Consider the following 27570-nt stretch of genomic DNA (forward strand, 5'->3'; position numbering starts at 1 on the left):
AATTATTATTATTATATCAGAACCAAGGGAAAAGTTAGAACTGCTTCATTACTACTATGATTTGATTTGATCTAGTAAATCAAAATTCTATTGAAGCTGTGACAGCATTTTAAATACAGTCACTTAGATTTGTCTTTTTGAAATGATGTGTATTTTTAGAGACTTATTTTTCTGTGAAGATGAATTCTAGGGATATTCACTTTTCTCTACTTTCATTCATTGTTCTGAATAGGACAGACAGTAAGAATGAAAGACCGAGAGAGGAAAGTGGAATGGGTATATGAATAGAATGAAACTGGTGCATACTGTCAGCCTAATGGTAAACTTTAAAGAGAGAGTTACAAGGTATTCAGAGTTCATAAGAGTTATTGGGGACCTTTTAGGTTCCCTCAGACATGATTTTAGTGGTATACATTGTAAAAGTAAAGTTTTGTAACGCTTGTAATATGGGTTGAAGTGGACATACGTAGCTGCACTTGATTTACAGTGCAGGAGTCGATAATTGTCTAATGACTGCTTAGTGAGTATGTATCCAGTGTGATTAATACTATCTCATGTTCCATGCTCTTTCAGATGATGTTCCACCTTCCATCGTGGTTCAGCCTGAACCGGTCAACATTGACACGCGAGAGGAATTATTAATGAGATGTGAAGCTTCAGGAATACCAGAACCAACGTAAGTTTATGTTTATCGAGTATGTTTGCTATGATCAGTGTATTATGCAAAAGTTTTTATTTTAATACACCATTAAAATTGTGTGACTTGAAAAAGTAGCAAGTCATTTGCGCCAAGTCAAGTCCCAAGTCAGCAAAATAGCGACTTATGTCATGGCTTGAGTCCAAGACACACGACTTGGGTCTACAACTCTGGTGGTGGGGGCCACCCCTTGCTACAGGTAACTGTGTGCAACCAATCATACATCCCTATATACATGTATAAAAAAAGTGTGTATAGTGGGCACACTATTCAGTACACACAATGTGTAGAAATATTGATGATCATGCTTAAGTTGCGGTTTCAAATCTGTCGCATATCCATAGCAACAAGATCGCTTTACATGAAGTAGTTTTGGAAACCAGCTCGGGAGATTTTGATCAGAACGCTAGCGAATCCATCTTCTGAACTGGTTTGCAAAGTGGTTTAAAGAAAACCAGTACAAAAAAGTAGTTGAGAATTTGGTCCTATATAGCGAGTCATTTGATAAGTATTCTGGGCCCTGTTGCATAAAAGTTACTATTATGGTAACTTTGCCATCCAACGGTAACTACCCTGGGAACAATGACCAACAGCCAATCACAATCAAGGATTCCGTGCAAGTTACCAATGGATGGCAAAGTTACCATAATGGTAACTTTTCTGCAACAGGGCCCTTGAGTTGAGTTTGATAAACTTTTTATCTTCTGTCTCTAGCTACAAGTGGGAGAAGAATGGTACTTTCTTTGATGTGGACCAAGAAGTTCATGCTCAACTTCAAGGGGGAAACCTCAGGATTTATCCTGTGACAAAAGCTGACAATGGAATCTACCAGTGTTTTGCTAATAACCATCTTGGTACAGCAATGTCACAGAAAATATTGGCTGCAGTGGCATGTAAGTTTGTAACATTAACATTGTAAAAGAAATTAAGTAGGATGGATAAGCTATTCCTGACTATTGTTGCTGATTGTTTGTGCTGAAGGAAAAAGCCATATAATCTCTACATAAGTTAACTTATGATCAATTAGATCAAACACTGAATCAGATTCATTTATGGATTTATGGGATTTGGGCATAAATATGTCTAGATAGAAGAGTTCAATTATTAAATGACTTGTTCTCACAATGATTTAAGATATATGATCAGTAAATCAACTACTGATTTGACATTTGTATTCATATTAGAGTGATTTTAATCTGATTTGAATATTTTAGGTTATTTTATGGTTTTTTAACAGTATAATGTCTCTTTTGACTATGGCCTGACTATTACACTTTCAACTGGTTCATTTCTTTGCTGTTTATCTCAAGTCATGGACCAATTCAAGAGCACAGCATCTGAGTCAGTAACAAAGCGTGTGGGAGAATCACACAAGATGAACTGTGGAGGTAGCGGTGGTCTTCCTGATAGCCATCCTGCTGCATACGTTTACTGGACCGATGATTCAGAGAAACCCACACCGATCACCTACGACGCGCGGATTAACCAGGATCTCAAGGGGAACCTGGTCTTTTCGAACGTACAACCAAGCGATGAAAAGGGTTACTACTGCCTCGCTATGAACAATGCAGTCGGGGCTTCACAGAGGTCTCCGCTGATCAGTCTTAGAATAAACACAAGTAGGAATGGCAGTTGGTGTACCTGTTCAAAATATCATACAATCTACGAATGTGCAAAACTCATGACATCCTCATGATATTACTCAGATCATCATGATGAAATAATTGATGCAATGACGTAATGATAAAATAATTGTTGTCTTGAGTTTTCAACAGAACTTTTGACTTATTTTCTTTTCAGATTACAATTTTGATACCTACAGTATATATCAACATGATTGGTGCAAATTGTATTATCTTGTCTGATTACTAAAAGATTTAGAAATTGTGGAAATACTGGGGGGCTTCAACCAAACCATCCCTTTCTACCCTAAAATTTCTGCAATGCTGCTTTTAGTATTAGCATCCCTGCTTCTGTATTAAACTCTTGTTCCACTATGCTGCTCTTTCCAAAAATTTTCAGACCTTACTAGATTGGGTAAAACTTTGGTCATTTGTGAGTCATTATAATTTTAGAACATAGGAAGAATGACCACCTTGTGCTGTTCATAGCAAAACAATAGGGAAAGGAAAATCTGCACAATCGACTTACACTACCAAACATGAGAATTTATACTTTTGTGCACTGTTGCACAAATATATTTTTTACTCTATGCTAAAAAGGGTTTACAATATCATCACCCATGTGCCTAAAAGAACTTTAATCGGACTGCCAATCTTAGTTCTGTCTGATCATGGACCTACAAAGAAACAGACAATTTACATTAACATTCCTTTGATGCAATGATAATGTCCGCCTTCTAATTATGTGCATTTCACAATAGCGAATACCATGTTGGCTGATGTCCTGCATCAGAATATGCTTTCTAAACAACATGCTTTAGATTTGGAGTAGCAAAATTGAGAACAAAAATATGAAATGTGTCATTATTGATTTGCTTCCGCACACACATAATGACCTAAATAATATTAAGATCTTAATCTCGTGAAATATGAATTCTACCCACTAGGTGTCGTGTATCTCAGGAATAAATTGTGAACATTTTCACTTTAAAAAATACCTGCCTTTACTGTGTCCTCACACGATTGGTGGTGTTTCTCCCATACTCCTTCCCGCTCTTCCCACTCTCCACCATTCTAATGGAGTGGGATAGATTAGGGTTGAGATCATGATAGTGGAACAGAAGCTTACCAGACTCCAATTATTACATGGATGGATATAAATGTTACATCATTCATTTCATCAATCCATACATTCTCCGTCATTTATAGCTATCCCCTGCTCAATTTGACACATAATTCCATTCATTACGAATAATTCATCTTCCCTTTTCCTCTCCCTTCACCTTTCCCTATTCATGTACTTTGATACTTATACTTAAACTTTTAATACTTGTTGATGACAAGCATATTGAGAAAATTTAAGAACAAGTTTAATAACTGTAGGTAAAAATCCTCCACAATATACCCCTTTCCCAATATTAATACTTTGATTGTGTGATTTAAAACAAATAACATTAATCATATTATATAGTTGTTTAATTGGAATGTGTGCTATTGGTGTTATAAATACATTGTTAACTGATGATAGGTAGTTTAGATTTAGTTTAATGATGCATTATATAATATACATAACTTTTGTTCATATGTTGTTTACAACATTCGACTCCTCATTCAACTCCTTAATGAAAGTCTTACATGATGGGCATACTCAAAATTTGATGTCATTGTAAGAACGATTTTGCATAATTTCATTTTTTTTTGTTCTGCAGATAGAATGGTATGTTTTGTTGTTTACATCCCCCCCCCCCAAAAAAAAAAGAGGGAGAGAAGAATTACATTAATAAACTCCATTGGTTGATCTTAGAAAGAATGGTTTTGTGCTGGAATGTCAATAACCCTAAATTCCCTAATCCTTTGAGTTGATTTTGTATGTAATTTGTAGTGAACCTACTGTGTAATGAATATTCTTCTTCCCAGAAGGATAGTTATTTATGTAACATATTTCCATCCCGGAACTAATCTGAAAGACTTCCCTCTCTTCTTCCACTGGTGCTTGGATATTGTGTAAATCACTCCCTTGTTTCTTGAGTGCAGCCGATGACAGTCAGATTCCGAACATCTCCACCAAGAAAGAAATAGCCCCCAAATCTCGGAGGTTCCGTCGTGAGAACACTCTGCTGGGGGCTGTTTCTGAACATTTTTATGATGAATCACCTTCATTACACATTTCAAAGAGAGGTATCTTCATGATGCAATTGCAAGAAAGGAATGACCTAAGTGCCTTCATGATGCATTTTGTGGAATGCTCTAACCCATTCCTTTTTTAACCAGAATTTAATGCATGGTGGACAAGACTACTGGAGACATTCCTTCAAATATCAAACTTTTGATACATACCTGTTAGTATTTATAATGCAGCTGTAGTTACTTATATTCCTCCTTAGGACACTCTAAGTGCATTTTAGCTTCTGAAGTTTGACTAGATTAAATACCGGTATCGGCAATTACTATGATATTCAAATTCTACATCTATCTCCATAAGACAAAAGGGAGATTAATTTTTTGAAGCTTCATTTCACTTACATTCATGTAAATTTAGTGGATGAATATGATTTGCATGATGCATCAATAGTTTCCTCTCCTGCACGTAACTATTTTATTGCATGATAAATATGCATGGATCAGAGACTTTAACAACATGTCACCACTACATTGCCAATAGGTTCCCATTCCCACTCCCTCTACTTGTCTCTCTCCCACTCTTTCCCTGTCTCTCTCCCTCTATTAAACTCTTTCTCCCCCTCCCTCTCACCCCTCTCTGTTTGTATCTCTAATTATGTTATTTTATCCCTCCCTCTCATTCTCTCCAACCTCTGTCTATTTTTTCAATCCCAGCCTCTCTCCCTTAGCTTTATTTGGTAAATGCATGATTCCTATGTTGAGACAATAAGAAATCTTTATTTTTTATATGCATTACTTTGCATCTTCCAAGAGGTTTGAAAGCCTGTCAAATGCATGCCTCAATCATAGAATTCAACATATTTTTATTTTTATTATTTTTTTTTTTTTTTTGGGGGGGGGCCACCAAACAGAATGGACTAATGTTTTGCTTGATATGGTGCATGCTCATTTTCAAATTCTAATTCTGTATCATGATGATGTTCGACTGATGACCTATCCCTTATTCACTCAGTCTCTTTGTTACGTACATCTTGAAGACTTCTCTCTTTTCATTCAGTTCTACTCTTCCCCTTTCTTTTAGGGGAAGGGTATTATAAATCAGATGACAAAACAACCTATTTCAAGTCAAGTCATTTAGTTCAGGGTGTATTGAAAAAAAAATCTTTCATAGACCAATGTATGGACCAGTCATGTCTACGTACACAATTTAAAGACTGTTAACAGTTCAAGTAACATTTACAATCACATAAAATATCCTTGCTTAGGGAAAAATGATGTTCAGAAGAGTGCGAAATAGACTCCTAAAACACTAACACTTTAACATGACATTTTAACATTTATTAACAATGATTGTATTTCTTCCACATGGTAAAGTGATTTATGTTTTATAGAGAGAGAAGGGGGGGGGGTACAGAAACATAATATGTGATATTTCCTTTAAATTTGAGAGTAGCAGTCAGTTGCAGTGGTAGAAGTGATGATATCAGTTTTTGTAGCAGTAGTAGCATAATCGCTTTTTAATAGGAGTGACTGGGAAGTGGTATTTTTCATAGTCATCATGCCATCATCACCACCAGGGGTTGTGCCCCAAAGAGGGGGGGGGGGGGTTGGCAGGGAGCAGATGTCGAATAGACGTTGAATTACATAATCTTCCTATTCCACTGAGTAGAGAAATGACATGACCTAATAAGTAACCTTGCCCCTGTATTCTGATACTGCCCCTGATCACCACCAGTACTAACACCTCCACTTTCATCTTCCATGTTATCATTATATCTGAGTGAGATTCAGAGTCACTTGGTGTTTTCAAGTTCAGTGTTGAAAGCTAGGTGTGTGCGCGAGTGTGTTAGGGCAAAATTGGTAGCAGCTTCAACACCAAACCCCGAAAGAAGCTGGTGCTGAGATCACATTCATTGGATGTTTAGCAATGTGATTGGTAATGATTACATTCACCCATATTCTGAGTGAGAGCAACAGCAGTATTTTTTTACTCTCTACACCAACACAACATCAACACTGAACTTGAAATCACTCATAGTTCAAGCAGAAGATTCAGGGTTCAATTTGACTTTCCATCTTTTGCCATTTATTGAATGAAACTAACATTTGATTCACTTGATATTAGTAAATGGTCCCTAATGGGGAATAAAGTAGTCATCATGGACATTAATTTAAGATGTTTGAAACATTAATGATTTCAGATTTGGCTCCAGTATCTAACCAGGCAGCCGTCTTAGCTACAAAGCCAGCAGCTTCTGAAATTGCTGTCAGATCCCAGGAATTTAGAATAAAATGCATTGCCTATGGATAGTAAGTATGATTTTAGGTTTATGAACTCCCCTTATCTCTCTCGTTCTCTCTCCCTTTCTCTTCTTATCAGTGAGAATATATCATGTGATTAAAATAGATTGACACCTAACAAAACCCTGAATTAAGGGGAAAAATATTTCACGAGCACATATATATGGCCTGAATGAGTCTCTTCTCCCAAATAATATGATACCGTATTTAGGTGGTATGTGTTAATGCCTGGATAATCGAGAGGTATTTTTGATGTAAACTTTGATTAGCACAAAAGTAAGGCATGGCTGCGAAAGTCCTGATTTGATACATATGGTGCCCCCTGCATCATCTGCTTCATCCAGGCTATCATAGTGTTCAAAAATGCATTATTGCTTACAGTACATGAATATTTCAACAATGCAAAAAAAAAAGAGTAAACTAAGTCGCAGAATATATTTAAGTGCTGAAATGCAAGTGATAGTTACAGAGGGATTTCCTTGTTTAATGCAACAGCCAAAAGTATATCAATATATATTATGATGGTCTTGCAACATGCAAACTCAGTAGAATGATATAGAGGATATTGTTAATGTAGTTTGATATTCAGAAGATGCAGAATTAATCTCATTGTCTCCCATATACCTGTACCGAGGAAAAAATTACACTGGGGCTCTGGGAAATGTCAAATGCTCAAAAGAGCTCTGGATATTAAACAGAGCCATGGAAAATCCTTATTCACTTGTTAAAGCATGTCCAGTAGGCAGTAGGTTTTTGAAAATCAGCCCTTGATGATAATTTTTTTTTTTTTGCCTGACCGGTATAGTAAGTTGACTTTGTAAGGAAAAGGTTGCTGTCTTTTCTTTGACTCTTCAATTAGCAATAGGGTCTATTAAATTACAATCTTGAACCTTCTATTCCCTATCTTTTCCTTCTACTCCTTTCACTTCTTACCCCTCCTATCATCCCTTCTTACTTCTCTCTTTGTCTCTCCAGCCCAACCCCTGATATTACATGGATGCTTGGAGAGGAGCAGCTACAGTCCGAAGGACGAGTAATTATTGAAGAATTCGGGCAGGAGCTGGTCATCTCCAATGTCGATAACAGTGATTCAGGGACGTACACATGCACTGCAACAAACTCAGGAGGTGTAGATTCATTCAGCACAGTGGTTAGCGTGGAATGTAAGCTCAGTTATCAGTATTTCCTTTATTCATGCAAATATTTGGAATATGATATTTAAAAAAAATTTAAGTGATTGTTCCTTTGATTATAAGAATTAAGGTGATCTTCTTATATCGATATATTAATGATACCTTTGTTTTATCTAACATTCCATATGTAGCTGCTCCTTATTTCCCAACCCCACCATCGGATGAAACGAAGGGACCTGGTGAGTCAGTGCAAATTGATTGCCTTGCTCAAGGTGTTCCATCACCCAATACTGTGTGGCTTGTTAATGGACAACCGTATGATGAATATGCAGGTAAGAGCTGCGCTTATAGGGCGATCACTTGACTTTGGGAATCTGAAATCTTCTGTTCCAAACTCTGTAACATTTAAGGTTGCAATGACTGGCTAAATGGCAAAAACCAATTAAGACCATTATGGTATACACATTTTGCTCAAAGCACTGACCAGGAACTAATCAACAGTGCTCTTTCATATTTCCATCACAAACCTTTGTTTTACATAGCCCAAGAGCATCATTTCAGAAAATTTTGGAGTTTACTTTGGAAAGTGAAGGAAAATCAAATGATTCGTAAAGGACATATTCACCCTGACTTCAAGTTTGTTGTAATAAAATAAGAAAAATGTAAGAAACGTATTTAATGAATGATTGGCCAAAATTCAGTGAGGGATAACATTTATGAATTTGTAAATTTTGGGGTTTGGTGATGCTATATGTGAGCACATGCCCCACTTGTCATGAACAACAAATTGCCAAATATATTCTTTGGTTCCAAAAGCAAGAACAAATTTTATCATTGGGTGCTTTATGATGTTAAAGCCATACCAACTTGTCTACTTTATATTTGCATGTTGCTTTGAAGGCAAACTTGGAATATCATTCTGAGAATGTCATCTGTTATCAAACTCAGGATTTCAAGTGAAGAGAGTAAAAATAAAAGATCCAGAGTAAACTGAAGTGTAATGTTTTGGAAAAGGGCACTGTATTATAGTGAAACATGTAACCTTTGATAAAACTGTTATTTAACAATACCTCTGATTCTGCTATTAACTCCAGTAATTCAAATGAAGAATTCATGTGGCTGGGAAGAACTATAGGTGCTTTGTGTAAATCAACATTGTTGTATAGATATACATGCTGGACCCATGTATAAAACATCGCATAAAGATAGTTTCATAGTCTCAGTAAGTATTTTCCCAAATCATAATCAATAATACCATTGAAAGAGATTGGGTAGGCTTTTTCTTTACTTGACCTTTGAAATTAATCTGTAATCAAGCTTGTTTTTTTTAATAAATCTTTCTACTTTGATAGCCAACGTTGATCCAGTTACTAATACAGACAGTAGATGGGAAGTGAGGTCCGGTGTAGATAAACGAGCTACCATATCCATCACCAACCTGCAGACAACGGACAGCAATGTGTTTCAGTGTATAGCCACCAACAAGTACAGGGAGGAACTCACAAGTGTTGTGCTAAATGTAGTTTGTGAGTAAAACTGTTGATATCGTAGCAATACGGTTTAAATACATAAGAGGGGGAATTCTGCTCTCCAATATTAAATTGAGTATATGAAAGAGAGAGGCCAATCCAACTAAATAAAAAAACAGTATTTTCTTTGAGTGGTTGTAAAGGTAAAAATCAATGTAGCATTTGAAATCTGTCATTGTGTATGGCATAGGGTTTGCCACACACTAACCCTATGGTATACATTTTCGCCTTTAATTTGTCTTTTTCATCTCACCGAAGAAAATCAGGTATTGTTGATTATATATGATAAAGATTATGTTATACTTTGCATTCAGATGCAAATTTTTATAGCAATGACAAACTGGATTCATGCATTTGATGTGTGTGTATTTTTTTGTTTGTAGCCATCCCAGCAAGGATACCTAGCTTTACCCCTGTGACTAGAAGACTGAGTGTATTACAGGATGGTTCTGCAGAGTTCATCTGTCATGTTGAAGGGAGACCTACACCAACCATAACATGGACCTTCAAGGGAACGGCGGTAAGGAGGATGTCTACCATCAACTTCTTTACACTGGCTCATATTGACTCTCCACATGAACAAAAGAGAAATTGCCTGTTGTATTGATAGCATTTATACTACAGTCCTTTAATACTGTGTAATCTGAACAAACCTAGATTTGCTTCATTGGTCATTGCTTTTGATTCATTTTCAGAGTAACTTATCATTATTGTATTGTTGGTCATATTATACACAGTGTGTATTTTGCAAGTTGTGCAGCAAAGTAACTGTAAATGTGTAACTACTATTGAAACAGCCGTGCTGCCAAAACAGGCTGAAATCTTACCATACATGTACTTGGGGATATTGCTTTGCAGCTCTACTGTTTGGAAAATTAAGTTTGGCCATTTTCTGCAATTAAACATTTTTACCATGCTCCTACCATGGTTATTTATTTATTTTTTTAAAGTTATTATTATTTTTTATTTTTTTTGGGGGGGGTTCCATCCTTTCAGCTGTGATTTTCAACCAAAGAACCGTTTGATAGAGCAACTTTAAACAATGATTTGAGCAATTTTGAGGTATTAAAGTCAAGGTCACAATATACCATTATATACCTTAAAATATCTCATTCTTTTGATAATTAAAGAACTGTTGGAGGGTTTGACATCAAACTTGGCTCAGGTATGCATGATTGAGTGACAATAATCTGATTAGGGTTATATTTTGGGGTCATGAAGTCAAATGTTACTGAGGTCATTTTATACATTGAAATATCTTCTTTTCGCAATTACTAGAAAACCATAAAAGGGATAAACTTGGTTCATTTATATATTTTGATGTTATTAAGTCAAAGGTCATAGTGATCATATACTTAGAAATATCTCCTTTTTTAACCAACAAATGGTTTAATGGCTCAATTTATTACTTAGCTCATTTATATGTATGGGAATGACAATGATTGGATTAGCCATTGGGGTTGTTAGGTTAAAATTCATAGAGATCTAAATTGACAGAGGTCATTATTCTAAAATTTTAGAAGTTAGTTGTATAATATATACTTGATCTGGCAAGGGCAACAGCAGAAAATTCTATTCCATGTAATCAAAAATACATCTCATTTGAACAAAGAAGGTATGTTGCAACATTTACTGGAGGGGTTTGGTATTTTATTTTTATTTACTTTACTCTTTGTTACTTTCATTCAATCTAAATTCCCTCACAAAAGCAATTTATGGCTATTTTTTAACTTGCTACTGTTCTTTTGGGCTTTTTTCCCCTTCATTTCATGTAAAATTGCTGTTAGTATCCATACATGCGTTCCCCTTGGCTACTTAAAAAGAGTCTGGATAAATGAAATAAAAGAAAATTTTCAAAATCATGTAAAGATGTACTGTATATCAAAGCATGATCCATCTTCTCTATTGCATTGCAACATGCAAGTATTTGTGTACATACAAGCAATATCCTTCTGAATTAAAGATGAATTAGGAATATGAGGACATTTTCATATTGAAGTTACTCTCTTTTTCAGCTGACTGATGGGGGCAAGTACAACATTGATGATGTGGAGGGACGATTAGTGATCAATGATGCCGTGGATGTGGATGAAGGAGTCTATGAATGCACAGCTGAAAATACTATTGATGCTACAGTTCATTCTGAAACAGATGATGCTACGCTTACAGTGCTAGGTGAGATGTTTCCAAGTTTTTTTTTCTTTCTTTCATTTTTGTTACAAAAAGAAATAAAGATGATGATGATGATGATGATGATGATGATGATGATTGATATAAGGATAATAATTCAGATATAATGGCCACTTGTATAGCACTTTTATTTGTGATGTTACACTTTGATATTATTACTATGGTCAAAGCAGAGCTACCAAAGTAAACAGTTCTCAACCATATCAACTATACATGACACCTTGATGGAGAGTGGCAACTTTGGCCAATTTTTATTTCTCCATATACCCCTTACCTTGGGGTTCAAGGTTTTTAACCACTGACTGGTCTCCAACAAATCTCTCTTTTAGCTTCTTATTAATCTTGAAATAGATATGCCAAATCACAACCCCTTTCGTATTTCTCTTCTCTTGCGTTGGAATTGTTAAAAGTATTGCTATCAAAACATGAAATTCAAATTTTTGTTGAATCTAATTCTTGTTGAATACAGTGACATCACTTTAATATATTATTTTGACATGACACCCATTCAATCCATTTTAATAGTAATAATAAAAGGTCACACCATTGTTATTATTCATGGTTATAGCAGTTATCATTATTCAAAAATGTATTTGTTGGGGAATAAAATGTTCATATCAAAGAGAAGGAAATATTTTTCATAAAAGAAAAGAAATCAATGTGATTTACCCCTTCTGTACTATATTAAATGGTCAAATGTTGACCCAAACATTTTACTAAACAAGAATGGCCCTACAGTTCCCTTGGAGAGGACTTGAAATCATCAGTCTTAATAGACTATAACAATTCAGTTAAATAGCCACCTCTAACTGCCACCGTTTATGTACATATTTGTCCTCCCCTTACCATTCTTTCTATGATCATCAAACAGGCCAGACAACTATTGATGTACCTCCTAATGATCTGACGATCAAAGAGGGCGCTGTAGCCACTTTCCAGTGTGAGATGTCGTATGATCAGGAACTTGATAGACCCACTGTGATTTGGATGAAGGGTGATCAGGAACTTGAAGCTGATCCGGTTAGTATCATTCTCCAGGGGCCTCTTTTCACAAAACTTTACATGAGACTCACTCTCAACATGCATGTGATATTTCATGCTTAATCTCATTGATAGATAGTCTACTAGCATGTCATCAGGTGATTAATTACATACCATGATGTGGTGTGTTACATACCACAGCCAACTAGGAATTTCAAAGGAAATCACTGACCAATCTTTGTGGGATATTTCCCATATATGTTTACAAAGAAAAGTAAATGATAGTCTTCTGAATTTGAAACAGGGGATCGCATAATTCCCTTCGGCAAGAAATTTGTCCACGTTTTGCTGCACTCAACCCAGGTGAGGTAAATGGGTACCTGGCAGGAATTTATTCCTTGAAATGCCACCGCGCTGTAAAAGGCTGCAGGGCTAAAGCCAGGGTAATGATATTCAATTGAGTGCGAAGGGACACATTTGACAGTGATATGCGCTGTAGTGTGTTGGTATTAATGTTATTTTTATGATGCTTAAACTGCACAATATATATTGTTCCAGGCAAATTTTTCATTGATGAAATCTGTCTGGGTTTATTTTCAAATAGTTGATAATCATTTTTTTAAACCTACAGAATAATCATTAGGTGAATAATTACATACCATTTCAATTCAATTGAGCTGTTAATAATAAATCACCTAAGGCACCCTTTTTTGTCAAAAGTTTATTCATGTTGGTTTTAACATTGTATTGTCACTGTCTTCACAAAGGCTCCCAAGAGGCCAATCTCAAAGTAAAATTTAAGAATCAATTTTTCTGATATTTGAGAAAGACTGTTGAATTCTCATTCGATTGTCTAGATTTTTAATATTATGGTATAAAAATTAATTTCAATTACATTTTGTTATTCTCTTTTTTTGAATAAAAAGATGATTAATGCAGCTGTTCATGTATTTTTATCATTTCTTATGATTGCATTTCTTTTTACTGGGTTTTTATTTATTTTGGAATTAGTCACTTATTGTGCTACTTGTCAAAAGAAAAATATCAAAACTGTGAAGTTGTGTAAAAGATAAAAGTTTTTGCCTATCAATTATTTGATTAATAAATAGTGATATAAAATTCATTATTTATGAAATATTGAAAGCAAATATTTTTGTTTCTAAATGTGTTGTGTTGATTTTATTACTTTTATGAAGTGAGTTATGCTAATCCATATATATATATATAAGTAAATCTCTGGGAAATATTTTTAATAGAGAGTTTGATCAGAGTATGCTTTACCCCCTTATTTCTTTTCAGGATGACAATTCCTTGAGAATAGAGGATGCCATGATTTCTGATTCAGGAACATATACATGCGTTGTAAAAACAACTGTTGATCAGAATGCTGGCACTGTACAGGAAGTGAATGCTTCTGCTGAACTCACTGTCAAAGGTAAGCTTTTGAAGAAAAAGTGCTCTATACTAATTTAGTTTTAGTTTTAAAGGTGGGATTAACTATGTTTAATAATAATAATAATACATATGACTTATATAGCATCTTTTCCGCTTTGATTAAATGCCCAATGCGCTTAGAAGAGAGCAAAACATCAAAGTAAAGAGAATTTAGAGAAATACAAGAAAGGGTACATTACAAATGAAGAAAAATTTGGAAAATATCTGTCTTCAACCCTAGTACCTGCTGGTGAACAAATGCAATTTTTGGGAGAGGGATTAGTATCGCTTTTATCAATTTGCTCTTGATTAAATGAACACCAGCCATTCTGAACTGATTTGTGTAAAATAATTGCAGAGAGAATAGAATTCCTGTGTACAATGAGGATTCTGCCCTCAAGACCTTTGCTTCATTTGGAACAACTCAATGATATGTAATATTGCTTTTTTACCCATTGTGAAGTGGATCAAAGTCAGGCAAGGTATTCTGTAAGCTAAACTCGGTTGACACTTGCACACATTGTGGTTCCCGCATAGTTTGCGCATGGGCACGCACTCATGCGGGCCAATGCGCGAACTATGCGTGCCAGTTTGCAAATAGGTGCATCGCAGTGTGTGAAATGCGTGCCAAAATTTTCAGCATTTTGACAATTTTGGCACGCATTACAAATTTGTGAGATATTCGTGAACTATGCGCAACCTAGTCGTGCCAATACGTGGAATCAAAAAATAAAAATTTTGTTGCGCAAAAAATAGTAGGCACACCCCCCCGGGGTAGTGGCACGCAGTTCACAACAGGGTCGCGCATACTTTGCGCATAGGCTAAGCATACCTCACGCATAGTTCGCGAATGATATGCGCATAATTGTGAGTGCAGACCATGTGATCAGTGTAAGTCGTCCTAAGCAACGAACATAGAGGGTATCAACACCAGAACATTGGAGTATTTAAATTTGCACTAGATATGTCACAGAATAGGATGTCGAGAATATTTGCTGAAAGCACGTTGCGACATGCTTTCAGCAAATCATGACAGTGTGTGAACACTGCGTGAACTATGCGCAAGCAATGCGGAAACATGTTGTGAATGTGTCGGGACAATGCATGAACTGATAAAGCCAAGTCATGCCATAAAATGTCCCACTCTGGCACGCATCAATGCGGGGCATGGCAGGCACCACAATGCGTGCAAGTGTCAACCGGGCATTACGACAGATGTGTGTTCGCCTCGCCTAATTCCCAAGTATTTCATCAAATTAAGGGAGTAACAAATCACTATAATTGTGAAATTAATGAGTATAACATTGTTGTAGACTCTTATTGAAGTGTGAGTGTATACCATGAATAGCTATTAAACTTCACGATATGTCTGTGGAGCAAAATTATGGCTATTCTATCTCATGCCTCAAACAATTTTAAAATCAGAAAATATGTGACGTCTGGCTTACCTTTATACAAATATGTTAGATTAATGTTAAAATGATTTTAAAGTACAAGGTAAGATCCTACTGAGCAATTACCTGGATATTTGAAAAAATTGTGGGGTTTTTATCAATAACAGTGCATTTTAAACCTTATATAAACACTTTTTCATGATAGTGCTCTGGCTTTATCCTTCATCTGATATGGACCATGTAATATCTTTGTCTTTTTATAAAGAAAGTAATTCATTAGATGTGAAGTTGATTAAAACCATTCTCCGTCATCTATAGACTTAATAAGCTATATAGGTAACAAATAATACACATCGTCGAGGGCATTAGTAAGAATTATATGCATGAGGTACCTTTGGATCAGTTCTTACACGCCTGAGCCTAACAGAGGGCATTTGGATTATTTTAAAGGTAAAAATTTTGTGTAATTTCTCCAGTGCAGGATCAAAATAATGATGTGGATCCTTGTTCTGTTCGCAGGGCCCCTTGTCTGTGTATATGCATATCTGCGTGATTGTAGCAAAAGAACATACGCAACGACCACAGACTTTACATGTGCAATACATAAAAAGATAATCATTAAAAAATCCTGACTCAAAGTGGTGGAAAAATAATGAATTTCTGGCATTTTATGTGACGGCATCAGAATACAGCCTTTTTCATAAAAAATCCTGAATCGTGTGTAAAGTGAATGGGTGCGCAGACATGGTTCACCATTGTTTTGTTCATTCTGAAAATGACTGGCCATGGTTTTTTTCAAGAAAATCATACATTTCTCTCAAATTTTTATGAGATTTTTGGCACACATACTTATTAGAATACAAGGAACATTATCAAGTGAAAATTTTCTTGAAATTATAGAAATATCACAATTAATATTAATCTAAATTGTTAGGTGCGCAGACATGGGGCCCCCTTTATACATGTATCAACCATTATCAAATTTTCCTTTTAGCAAAAATAAACAACCGATCACATGGTAGATTTAAGCCATTCATTTGATAAGGATCCGTCTCACCATCTTATTAAATATATCATTCACCTTCTTGCAGAGCTCAGCTGTGATCGATTTGGCATTCAATATGTCACATATCACATTATACATTGATTTGATCGGCATGTTTTTTGTTTTTTTCGAGAATCATCGTTATTTCATACTTTTGTGCAGGTCGCCCTGAGCCTCCCCAGCAATTGGAGCTACGTATCAAGGAATCTGAGTTTGCAGTTGATATTTTCTGGCAACCGGGCAATGACAACAATGCCCCTATCCAATACTACATGATCCAATATGATACCAAGTGGTCAGATATGCGTTGGCAGTCCCAAGCAGTAAGTTTATTCAGATGTCATGGATGTATTTGCTTCTGTTGGAGTCAGGTTTTGTTGGGTTCTCAGCACTGTAGACCTTACCAATTTGATATGCAGCTTAATGCACAATTAATGATCATCAAGCAATATACTAAAAAGGAAAAAAAAATTGTGATCCTCTAGTATTCTTAATTTACCATCTAAAACAGAGCAGGAACAGTATGTTTACTTTTTGTGAATGTTATTTTCGTGTGTATTGATTTGAATTCAGTAATAAATTGGTTTCTCTGACTTTCTTCCACTTTCCCTTTTCTAACCCCAACTCACTCATTTTCCACCCCCCCCCCCCCCACACTCTCTCTTCTCTTTCTCTCTACATCATGTACAGAATGAGACAGTCAATGTACAGGTTAGTCCTCCATATCGTAAAGTCCTCCACCTTCAGCCATTCGTGGACTATAGATTCCGTATCATCGCTGTGAATGAGATAGGTCAGTCCGAACCCAGTAATGAAATAGCTCCAGCAGGAGATCCTCAACCTGCTGCACCGTCCAAAAACCCTACTGGAGTCACAGGAGGTGGAACCAATCCTCAATCAATGGTCATAAGATGGCAGGTTGGTCCCAGATCAAACATAGATTGATTTGCTTTGTATTCTTACCAATGAGTATTATTGCAGCTGACTTGCCTTATTCAGATGGGAAGAATACAGAGTAGACTCACAAATGATCCTCCCCCTCCATTGTGTGTAATAGTAAATCTCATAACATGAAAATATGGATCCCAATCAAATGATCGGCTGTGAGCTGGTCATGTGACAAACATTTTTTTTAAGCAAGCTTGCAATTGAAAAGTCAAATTGCATACATAAGTGTGTTTAAATGTGGTCTTGCAGATATTGAGCAGCATGTACTAAATAATGCAGTTCACATAGGTATTTTTTCTGTGCAAGTATTTGAGAGACATGATTAACACTGCTGCACTGGTGGCTAGTAAATATACACTAATGTTACATTTAAATTTCACTTGATTTAAGAAATGACAAGGATCCAACCATTTTTATCAAATAATGCATGGTTGTTGTTTGTGAATCCGTTCAAATTAGCACATTTGATAACTTCAGAACTTTTCAAGGGCACTCCGCTGCATGTCCTGGCAACAGATATTTCATAATTTATCACACATATTGATTTGACCTAGCAAGGTCACAGATGACCAGGGACCGTTTCATCAACATTTTTATTTTGACAAGTTGTCAGATCTGACAACTTTCCTTGATGTTGTTTGGCTAACAAGCAGTGTTACTTTGATAATTGTCTGATAAAATGGGACTTGTCGGATAAAATGTCTGACAACTTCTTTCATGAAACGCTCCCAGGTCCATGCATATAGTATTTACTTTAGCTCATACGCCCACATGATATAATGCCTAGTCTTGATATTACTGCTAGTGATAATATCATACCCAACCACTAAGTTGTTCTTCAATTCTGTTGTGTATATCTGTATTTATTCAGGCCATTCATCCTTTCTACTACGGTGGTGATGATTTTCGCTACGTGATTGCGTTCAAACCCAGAGGATCTAACGAACCATCCACAACCGCTGATGTCTACCCAGACAACACCAATGATAATCCCACAGGGGTCATCCAGAACTACATTGTTGATGCCAGGAAACCCTATGAGGAGTTTGAGTTCTCTGTGCAATCAGTGAACAGTGTTGGAGAAGCACCGGAACCAGTTACATATTTCGGCTTCTCCGGCGAAGCTGGTAAGAAAACAGAAAAACAACTCTTCAATTCCTTCTTGAATGCAATTTGTTCTTTGTAATTGAAGAAATTATCTATGCTTTGTTCAGATTGTGCATTTTAAATATTTTTGTGAATGGCACAGTGATGGATGTGAGGATGTAGATGGATACAATTTATTTAGCTCACCTTAATCTTATCGCATTAAATATTTGGGATTATAACCAAGAGTTAATAACCTTTCATTGTACCTGTAATAGCTATGATATGAATGACCTAAATATTGGATGTGTATCATAACAAATCTAATTCTGTACTTGATATAAGGGGATATGGAAGGCAACTAATATCATGGAGGCCTACTAAAATTCAATTCAACTTTTGAAAAATAATCTACTGCAATCTTTTTAAAGGTCACATCCATTTCAAAGAAAAGTTGTTCTGAATAAATCAGACAAGTATAACAATGAAGATTTCATCAAAGTTGGATACATAATAGAAAGCATAACATAAAATCTGAAAATAATACTTTTTATCATAGTACTGGGCATGATATCCAATGAAAAGGCAAAATTGAAACATTAAAAATTAAGATTGACATCAATTCAGACAAATAAAAAGGGTTTGCCATTCTTTGCATCATAAACCAAGAAACAAAATCTCAAATGCATTTCTATTCCTTATTTGAATGAAAACAAACAAAACAAACAATGAAAAAAGGTTTAATGTGAAAGTTTTTAAGAAGCCGACACAAATCTCTTCCATGCCTTCTGAAAACAGCGATGCTTAATCTTCGGTTTAGCCAAGCTAGTACAATAATTGATGCATTTGCATGAATACATGTATAATAGAAAAATAAAGTTAAAAGACCGGTGATCATGGATATAATTGGAGTATGGTGGTGATGAGTATGATGATGGGGATGACAATTTGTAATAAAGGATGATAAAAATTCTGATTATTATGACAATGCTTCTAATTACTATTAATGATGATGATATTGAGTATCATACCATATGTGCCAAACTTTTCCAATTCAATTCATTAATGTTAAGAAATTACATTGCAATGTTAAGATTTTCTTGATTTGGAAATAAATGAAATTTTTTCTTGTGTATTCCACCCCAGCACCAAGTGCTGCTCCGTCAGGTGTTCAAGTTGTTGCCATGTCGGCTCAAGAGGTCAATATTACATGGGATCCTGTATCTCAGGAAGATGCCAATGGACAACTCGGAGGCTACAATGTAAGTTATACAGATGACAATTCCTACAATATTACCTGAATTTAGAACATTTGTCAATAAGTTGAATACAGTTCAAAATGGCGACATATCAACAAGAAAAAAAAATGTTTGGAAATATGTTTTGCATGCTTCAAAGTAAAGCGTCTGTGGCCCCACACCAATAGGGTAATTGTAATTGATGGTATTCCATGGAATCTTTGATTCAATTGCTTGTTGGGCACTGGAACCCTGATAGTTACTATGAAGGTTAAAATGATAACTTATCTTTTGAAATGGGCCATGATCCTTTCTGTGTCCTCTCTTTATTATCTTAAGTTTGTATGACCCTCACCTTACAGTAAGATTTTAATTATCCATGAGCTTGATTTTGCTTTGAGTGACTTGTGCTGCACACAGAACTGCTGTATATGGGACTACACACAGATGTTTGGCACAAACATTTCACCCGTTTTGGGGCCATTTTTGTAATGTGAGTGCATGAAGTACACATTTCCTACAAAAACCTCCCAAAATGACATGAAGAGAACACAAAAAGTCCATAATTTCTTGTTGGTTACCTTTCCAGCAGCTGGAGTTCCCTTTTAATAATCATAATAAAACTACATTTGTTGATGATGCAGGTGTATTACAATGCAAGAACAGCATCTGGTCAGAGCAAGCAGATGTGCCCTCAGTCACCCTGCATGTTACGTGACCTTCAAGCAGCAACCACCTATGAGATCACAGTCAAGGCTTTCACTGGTGCTGGAGAGGGCCCTGCATCCGATATGGTGACCGTTGTTACTGATTCAGCTCGTAAGTGGGTTATTATACAAAGCTTCTGTAACATAAAGAGATGGGATCAACATTTACAGTTGTAACTTTTAACTTCCAGATTTGCCGTGAATTATTGGTTAGATCTCTAGTATTGCAGAGCCAAGATTCTGCCTTAAACTACTGTGTTTGTGTTTGTTATTATACTATGAAGACATTACTAGGATCTGTTGTTTGAATGGTATTGAGTGAGACATTTGTACATGAATATTCAATAAATGACTTGGTAGAAGTGCTTGCTCTAGGATTAAATCTATTTGTAGCCATAATGTAGATTATTATTCAGTATTATTGATCTGTTTCATGTTCTTTAACTTTGCTTATTTCTTACCCTGTTTCATTACAGCACCTGGCCCTGTGTATAAACTAACGGTTGACCCATTCTCCTACCGTCTGGTCCTCAACTGGCAAGAGCCAATCTTGACGAATGGAGGCCTTGAGGGATACAAAGTTAAAATTCAAAAAGGTTTGGATATCTTTATATATTTGATTCTCTTCAACATTTCTTTCTTTTGTTGATTTTCTCTTATTATTGCCTGCCATTTATCTACTGTCGCTGTCTTGTTTCAGTTATATCTCTGTTCAATTTTCTCTCTCCTCTTCTAACCAAGTACCCTCTTGTCCTCTGTTGGTTTGTTTTTGTTTTCCCCTCCCACTCTCAAGTTGTAGTATGATATCTCTCCCCTTCTTCCTGTCTGTGCATTTTTACAAATAAAATGAGAGAGCACTTTTAGTTAGTGTGATTGAGTTATTTCCCCATCTATTTGCGTTTTTTTTTTTTTTTTGGACTCAAAATTTCAACCTTAGGGATTGTATATATGTTACTTTAACCCTTTATTATCTTGGTATTTTCTTTTGCTCTACATTATTAATGAAATCATTTGTGGAGGACTGTCAATATGACTTCAATATTGAATTTCCATTAATACTTTTCCCCCTCTTAATATTCAATTCCAGTGTCTGAATCAAGTGAGACATTAGATGAGGAGGTAGCCTTTGAATTCATGCCTGAAGATGAACTGACACTCAAATATAACACTGATCCTGAAACAAAGTATCGTGTAGAGGTTAGGGCTTACAACGAGATGGGCGAAGGAGAGATTTCACTGAAGGAACCCACTACTTTCCAAGAAGGAAGTAAGTTTTTAGCCAGCCCTTCTTCTATTTTGTATAGTGATTTTAAGTGCCCATGTTTCTATCTCATATTTTGTATCTGCCAATCATATGCTGCAATTTCAGCATCTTTTCACAATTGTTTTCGGAACTGAAGTGGCTACCCTGGGTAAATATACCTTTATTATTATTATTATTATTATAATTGTTTATAACCTGTCATTAAATGTCTCATGTAACTAGGACCCTCAATCTCTGCTCAAGATGAAATATGCACAGTAATGAATACCAGATAATATGGACTGCAGGCAGTACATCAGATTGCATGATTTACATTGCCACCTTGCATACAATGATAACATGGATGTAAAATGCAAATTATTGGAATGAAATAGTTTAGGTGATAGGAGAGACGTGTTACCTAGTGTCAAATAGTAAAAAAAAATAAAGGCAAGGCACATATTAAGCTGCCAACTATAACAAATGTTGATAGTGCAGTGTCCACAGTGAAATGCCTTAATGTGGTTAACGTATGTATTCTTTAGGACCTTCCAAACCACCTGCACCAGAGGTTGATGGAACAGCACCTGACCATGCTAACTTTACATGGGATATAACTAATCTCAATCCTACTGCATCTCTTGTTGAAATCCAATACAAACTGAAAGGTAAGATGTTTTAAAATTCTTCTTCTACTCAAACAAATATAATGAATTTGAACTGCTCTCAGAGTAATAACATATTGGGGTTGACAAACAGAAGGATGTGACTCACCTTTTGATCAATTGGCAATTTGTTACTAAAATAATAAAGTTTATAGTTTCTGAAAATCATTTAGTTCACCTTCCTCTTGCCTACAGAGATAAGACCTTATGTTTGTCTTCCTCAAAATGGTATATTCTGTTTTGTTTAAAATGATGATTCACCCTAATATAACTTGAAGTGCAAATCAATCATTAAGAAAAATTATTAGAATCTATGAAAGAAGTCCAAACATTGACAGCATGTTTGATGATGAATGATGAAAATATTTGTTGATGATGATGATGAAGTGGAGGATGGTGATGATGTTGGTGAAGGTGATGATGATAAAGATGATAATGATGATGAAGAAGAAGATGGTGAGGATAATGAAGGTGATGAAAACGATGTTGATGTTGTAATGTAAGATGAGTAGGGTGGTGCTATCGATGAAGAATGTGATGATGGTGGTGGTGATGTTGATGATAGTGATGAAGGTGAGGTTGATAAAAATGATGATGATCTAGATGAGGAGGAGCAGCAGCAGCAGGAGGATCCTGATAGTGATGAATAAATACTAGTAAAAAATAGTAAAATTAGTATACCTGAGATACTTATAACACTATTTCTCATTCTACAGAAATGCTCTTGGAAATTGGAAAGATGGATACAATGATGCTAATGGTGATGGTGATAGTGATAATTATGATAAAGAAATGGTGATTAATCTTCATAAGCATTTTAAGGTTAATGATAAATTAAAGGAGAATGATGATAAAGAAAGATGATGGGAATTGAGATGATGAAAGAATGATAATTGTATTGATATTGATAAAGATGATAATTGTAATTGATGATGATGATGATAATGATTAGAAAATTAATGGTAATACATGAATTAATGATAATCTTAATTTTATATTCATAGTAATGATTATAATGATACTTGTAAACTGTAGATTTAAGAAAGGTAGCATAGCCACCTGAGTTCTAAAACGATATTCCGGCAGTCCCTTTGTAGTTATTGCTTTCGTCCTACTTTACATGATTATTATAAGTACATGTATTCCCCTTCTCTATTCCATTTCATTCACCAAGCAATATGAAAGCCTTTTGCTATTGTTGATCCTGTGATGCATTCTATTAGTATTTTTAGGACATTTGCCTTTTTTTTCCATCTGTGTGTCAATAATATATTTCATTAAAAATGGGCATAAAAATCAAGGCCAGAGAAGAATTATTTTCATTTCAAGGAGAGGAATCACAAGTATAATTTCAATGCAAAAGGCTGCATAACCTCAGTGTTAGGTGCAGATCAAGGGCAAATACATGGCTGACAAATGAACGGCTTTGTCCATCAATAAATTAGCATTTTCTTGCCATAAACATTTGCGATCTGAGTGCTTTTGACAAGAGGCCATTGCCTTGAATTCTAGTCCAAGTTAAATGGGTGCTTACATGTATTGTGCAGGGAGCTCATTATACCACAAAAAGATCATGGATTTCAGAATTTTGTTGGAAACACTCCGTAATGAGGCTTCATATTGATGATGTATGATGCCATGTTGTTTATAATGAGAACAAATTACCTCGTCCTTTCATAATTAATATCTCTGTTATTGAGATGGGTCATTTCTCATAAGAATGGAAAATAGACAAATCTTGCAATCACAAATGAGATGAGCTGTAAAAATGGCTTATGCATATGGTTATGTTTTGTGCACAAGGCCTGGTCCATTATCGTCACTCATATTAATGACATTACCGTTGGCTACCTCAAACCCTGAGGACAAAGGGCAGAGGGGGAAAACGCGATGGGTATTAGAGGGGCTCTCTCTCTCTCTTACATTTCCATCTACCATGCACAATATTTCCAGCAAATTTGATAACATTTATCAATCTTTTCATACCACTTTATCCTGTAGCTTTGATGACTCATATTGTTGTACTTTTGCCATTGTTATTAATAGCAAGAGCTATTTTGTGAAGGTTCTTTGGGCCTTCCCCTTTAATATAAAAGAAAAGGAGAAGAATAATTATAATAATAAGAAGAAGAAGAAGAAGAAGAAGGAGGAGGAGGAGGAGGAGGAAGAGGAGGAGGAGGAAGAGGTAGAAGAAGAAGAAGGGGGAGGACAAGGAGGGGGAGGAGGGAAAGGAGATGTAAAGGGGGGAGGAGAAGGAAGGGAAAAAGAAGGAAATAAATAATGAAAGTTCCGCTTATTGAAAATGCATGCATATCTCGTTTTGTGACAGGATATGTTAGTGTCATGAATATACATGTATCTTAAGATTTTACAACAGCATGAATTATTTATGCAGTATTGCATGGAATTACTGTTTGCAGCCAAGGTTGCTGGTAGTATACAAAGATAAAATCAACAAGATATGTGCATAGTGTATTGAAAGTCCATTATTTTCAATAAAAACAACACATCAGCCGGAATTATATGTAGATTGACTAGTATGTTTATATGGATCTGCGTTCCCTTCTTCTATCTCCAGTAAATGTCTGTACATATATAGGGCTAGCTAATACCAGTGTGTTTATAATAAGTATGAATTGTAATTATCGTAGTGGATTTTCCAGCTGATTAACATTACACCCTGAATCTAGCAAACAGAAAATTGCATTCAGCTGTAGGGCTTTCATGATACTAATGCGTGATGAATCAAGCATATGCAGTGTGTTAAGGAAAGATGAGATTTTAATTGGTAGCTGACTATGTGTTTGTGCATGCATGAGCCTGTGTTTGAAATGAATCTAATTAAAATGCTTTTAATAGTTGTTGGGGAGCAGATTGGTGGTAAAAGAGAAATCTTGATGCATGCAAGAATGCAGTTGTTCATTACAAACGGATGACCAATGATTCAGGAGTTTCATTGGTTGGATCATTTTGTGATAAAAGAAATGAGTTATATTCTAGCATTTGAGTGCATGTAGAAGTCATATGGGAAATATTACATTATATTTATTGCTAGCTAAAAATAACCTTAGTGGAGCACAATTCAGTTTAAAATAAGATGTATTTTCTTCAATTAATACAAATAAAAAAGCAGATCTATAATGATTAAATATTTAGTATAAAATATTTCATAGATATTGTTTTTGTTGCTGTGTAGACGTTTCATCTTGTTTTTTGTTATACTGCACAGTCTGTTCAATCACCTTAAACTGTAGGTCATAATACATCTCAAATAAAATTTTCCCTATTAAATCAATATGAAATCGAGTGTAAGTGTGTGTAATGAAACCTAATACTAATTCTTTCATTGGAGCTCTATTGAATACTATTAGTGCATTTCAAGTTCACCCAAACATGCACACACAGATCACAAAGTTATATCTGAATTTAGAATTTGTAAACATGACTGTTCTTTGTCTACAAAGGGTACGTGACTGTCTTGATCCTGTTGTTTACAGCTAGTGGGGAGTGTGGATGAGTAAATAATGTTATGGAAGAGCCAGTCAACATTTGGGGGCGGGGGTCTTTAAAAAAAAAATCATATTTGTGTAGGAAGTCTGCAAAGAGCTGTCAAGTATGTTTTCATTGTTGATTAAATTTGCTCAAGACTAGAATGTTAAATGTGATATTTAGATGTGATCTTTTGTTACACAGTAAGAGAAAAATAAAATTTCATTTTTGCTTATTTTTCCTAATGATTCCATGCATGACTATATCCCAGTTTCAACTTTTCACTTAATATGTATTTATTTCATTTATCAGTACTACATGATTTTAAATTTAAAACCCATTATTACTCAAGTGCTAACATGGGCCAATTTGTAGGAGAGATCCATGTTTATTAACTCAAATGAATCTTTGGATCATAATATTTAGCTGTTTGCTGCATTCTCGCAGCATCATATATTGCACAGCTTGGAAACACATTACAAAATTTGATTAAACGGAGCTCCAGCAGACGCAGGTTGCCTGTGTCAGATCTCCTCTCTATTAGAAACTTAATGGACTCCGACGAACACTCGTCGACTCTAATGGTTTTCTCAGCGAGCTCAAATTAGGGTCTAGGGTTCTGTGGTCAGTGGATAGTGGTAATGGTGTATGTGTGCAGGGAGAGGCTAACAAATGAGTTTATGTGTGATATACAATGAAGTGTAAGTGCCACAGTACTTTGTGATATTTATCCACAAAGAACACTTGCATAGAAATCAATATACATGAGGTATTTCATATTGCTAGATGTGAAAAGTTTGTATTAGTTGTTGTTGTTGTTAAATTGTGCCCCAGTGAATTGGTTAAGATTTGTTCATTTTGGGTCTATTTACTGTAGACATGCAGTATACAGTACTTTATCCCATATGCGTTCTGGTATTGATGTAAGAGGATGTATTCATATTTTTTCTTATATTTGATATAGTTTTGATAAATAGCCAACTATAAAAGCCTCCAATAAAAATTAATGGGTCAGTCAGTGGTTCACTATGTCAGTAGAAACAAATAAAATCACATTGAGATAATTATTTGTGCAGTTAGATCAATAGGAAATGTACCCATACAGCCAACATTTTCCCCCTTGCCATCCAGTAAATCTGGGTTTTGCATCAAAATTCAAAATTCATTACAAAGTGGCATTACTACTTATGATATTGAAGATTTATCATGGCAGTCCATTTTGGAAAATAACTAATATGATAGGAAACCCAAGTCTATATTACTATTTTTGTATGCATGATAAGCAATTGATGACATCAGTGAGAGAAATTTTAAGCTTCCAAACACTGCTCCACCAGTTTTTCTGACCTTCATGCCATATTTATTGTGCCTCGATGCCAGTCTATGTGCTCTCAGGCACAGAGATTCTATTGAATTTAATTACAGCCTGACACAAAGCTAGAGGGTCACGGGATCTTTGCCCCAACCCCTAAAAACAAAAGAAAAATACAGTTGCCCGCTCCCAAACTTATCTCTCTTAATGTCAGAACTTTGTAGGAATGCATTGTGTCTTTTTATGTAATGAGAAACTTTTTTGCTTTGAAAACGGTTGAAAATTGACCCACTTTCTGTGCCTTCACCCCCCCCCCCCCCAATATCTTGAAATGTCTGATCCAGCCCTGATTACTACAATCGGTATAAGATCAGGATGGGGCAACACGCAATGACAGATAACCAATTAATGTCAGCTGGGGGCTTCTGATGACAT

General features: G+C 35.5%; 1 protein-coding gene across 2 annotated transcripts in view; it reads left to right on the forward strand.

Annotated features, from left to right (window-relative positions):
• Window positions 1-24523, forward strand: part of LOC129257262 (neuronal cell adhesion molecule-like) — a 36076-nt gene extending 11553 nt beyond the window's left edge. The window contains exons 3-22 of one of the 2 annotated variants that reach the window (XM_054895545.2): window positions 574-676; window positions 1412-1590; window positions 2008-2316; window positions 4354-4497; window positions 6642-6750; window positions 7717-7904; window positions 8066-8206; window positions 9227-9400; window positions 9787-9923; window positions 11419-11578; window positions 12465-12613; window positions 13874-14009; window positions 16610-16770; window positions 17138-17365; window positions 18267-18522; window positions 19628-19743; window positions 20364-20538; window positions 20903-21022; window positions 21514-21693; window positions 22215-24523. In XM_054895545.2, the coding sequence (XP_054751520.2) occupies window positions 574-676; window positions 1412-1590; window positions 2008-2316; window positions 4354-4497; window positions 6642-6750; window positions 7717-7904; window positions 8066-8206; window positions 9227-9400; window positions 9787-9923; window positions 11419-11578; window positions 12465-12613; window positions 13874-14009; window positions 16610-16770; window positions 17138-17365; window positions 18267-18522; window positions 19628-19743; window positions 20364-20538; window positions 20903-21022; window positions 21514-21693; window positions 22215-22351 (3302 nt within the window). In that variant the 3' untranslated portion in view covers window positions 22352-24523. The remainder of the gene's footprint in view (window positions 1-573; window positions 677-1411; window positions 1591-2007; window positions 2317-4353; window positions 4498-6641; window positions 6751-7716; window positions 7905-8065; window positions 8207-9226; window positions 9401-9786; window positions 9924-11418; window positions 11579-12464; window positions 12614-13873; window positions 14010-16609; window positions 16771-17137; window positions 17366-18266; window positions 18523-19627; window positions 19744-20363; window positions 20539-20902; window positions 21023-21513; window positions 21694-22214) is intronic. The other variant, XM_054895547.2, reaches the window with a different exon arrangement.
• The last annotated feature ends 3047 nt before the right edge of the window (window positions 24524-27570 follow it).

The sequence above is a fragment of the Lytechinus pictus genome, chromosome 3 (genome assembly GCF_037042905.1).
Source record: "Lytechinus pictus isolate F3 Inbred chromosome 3, Lp3.0, whole genome shotgun sequence".
NCBI classification, from domain to species: Eukaryota; Metazoa; Echinodermata; class Echinoidea; order Temnopleuroida; family Toxopneustidae; genus Lytechinus; species Lytechinus pictus.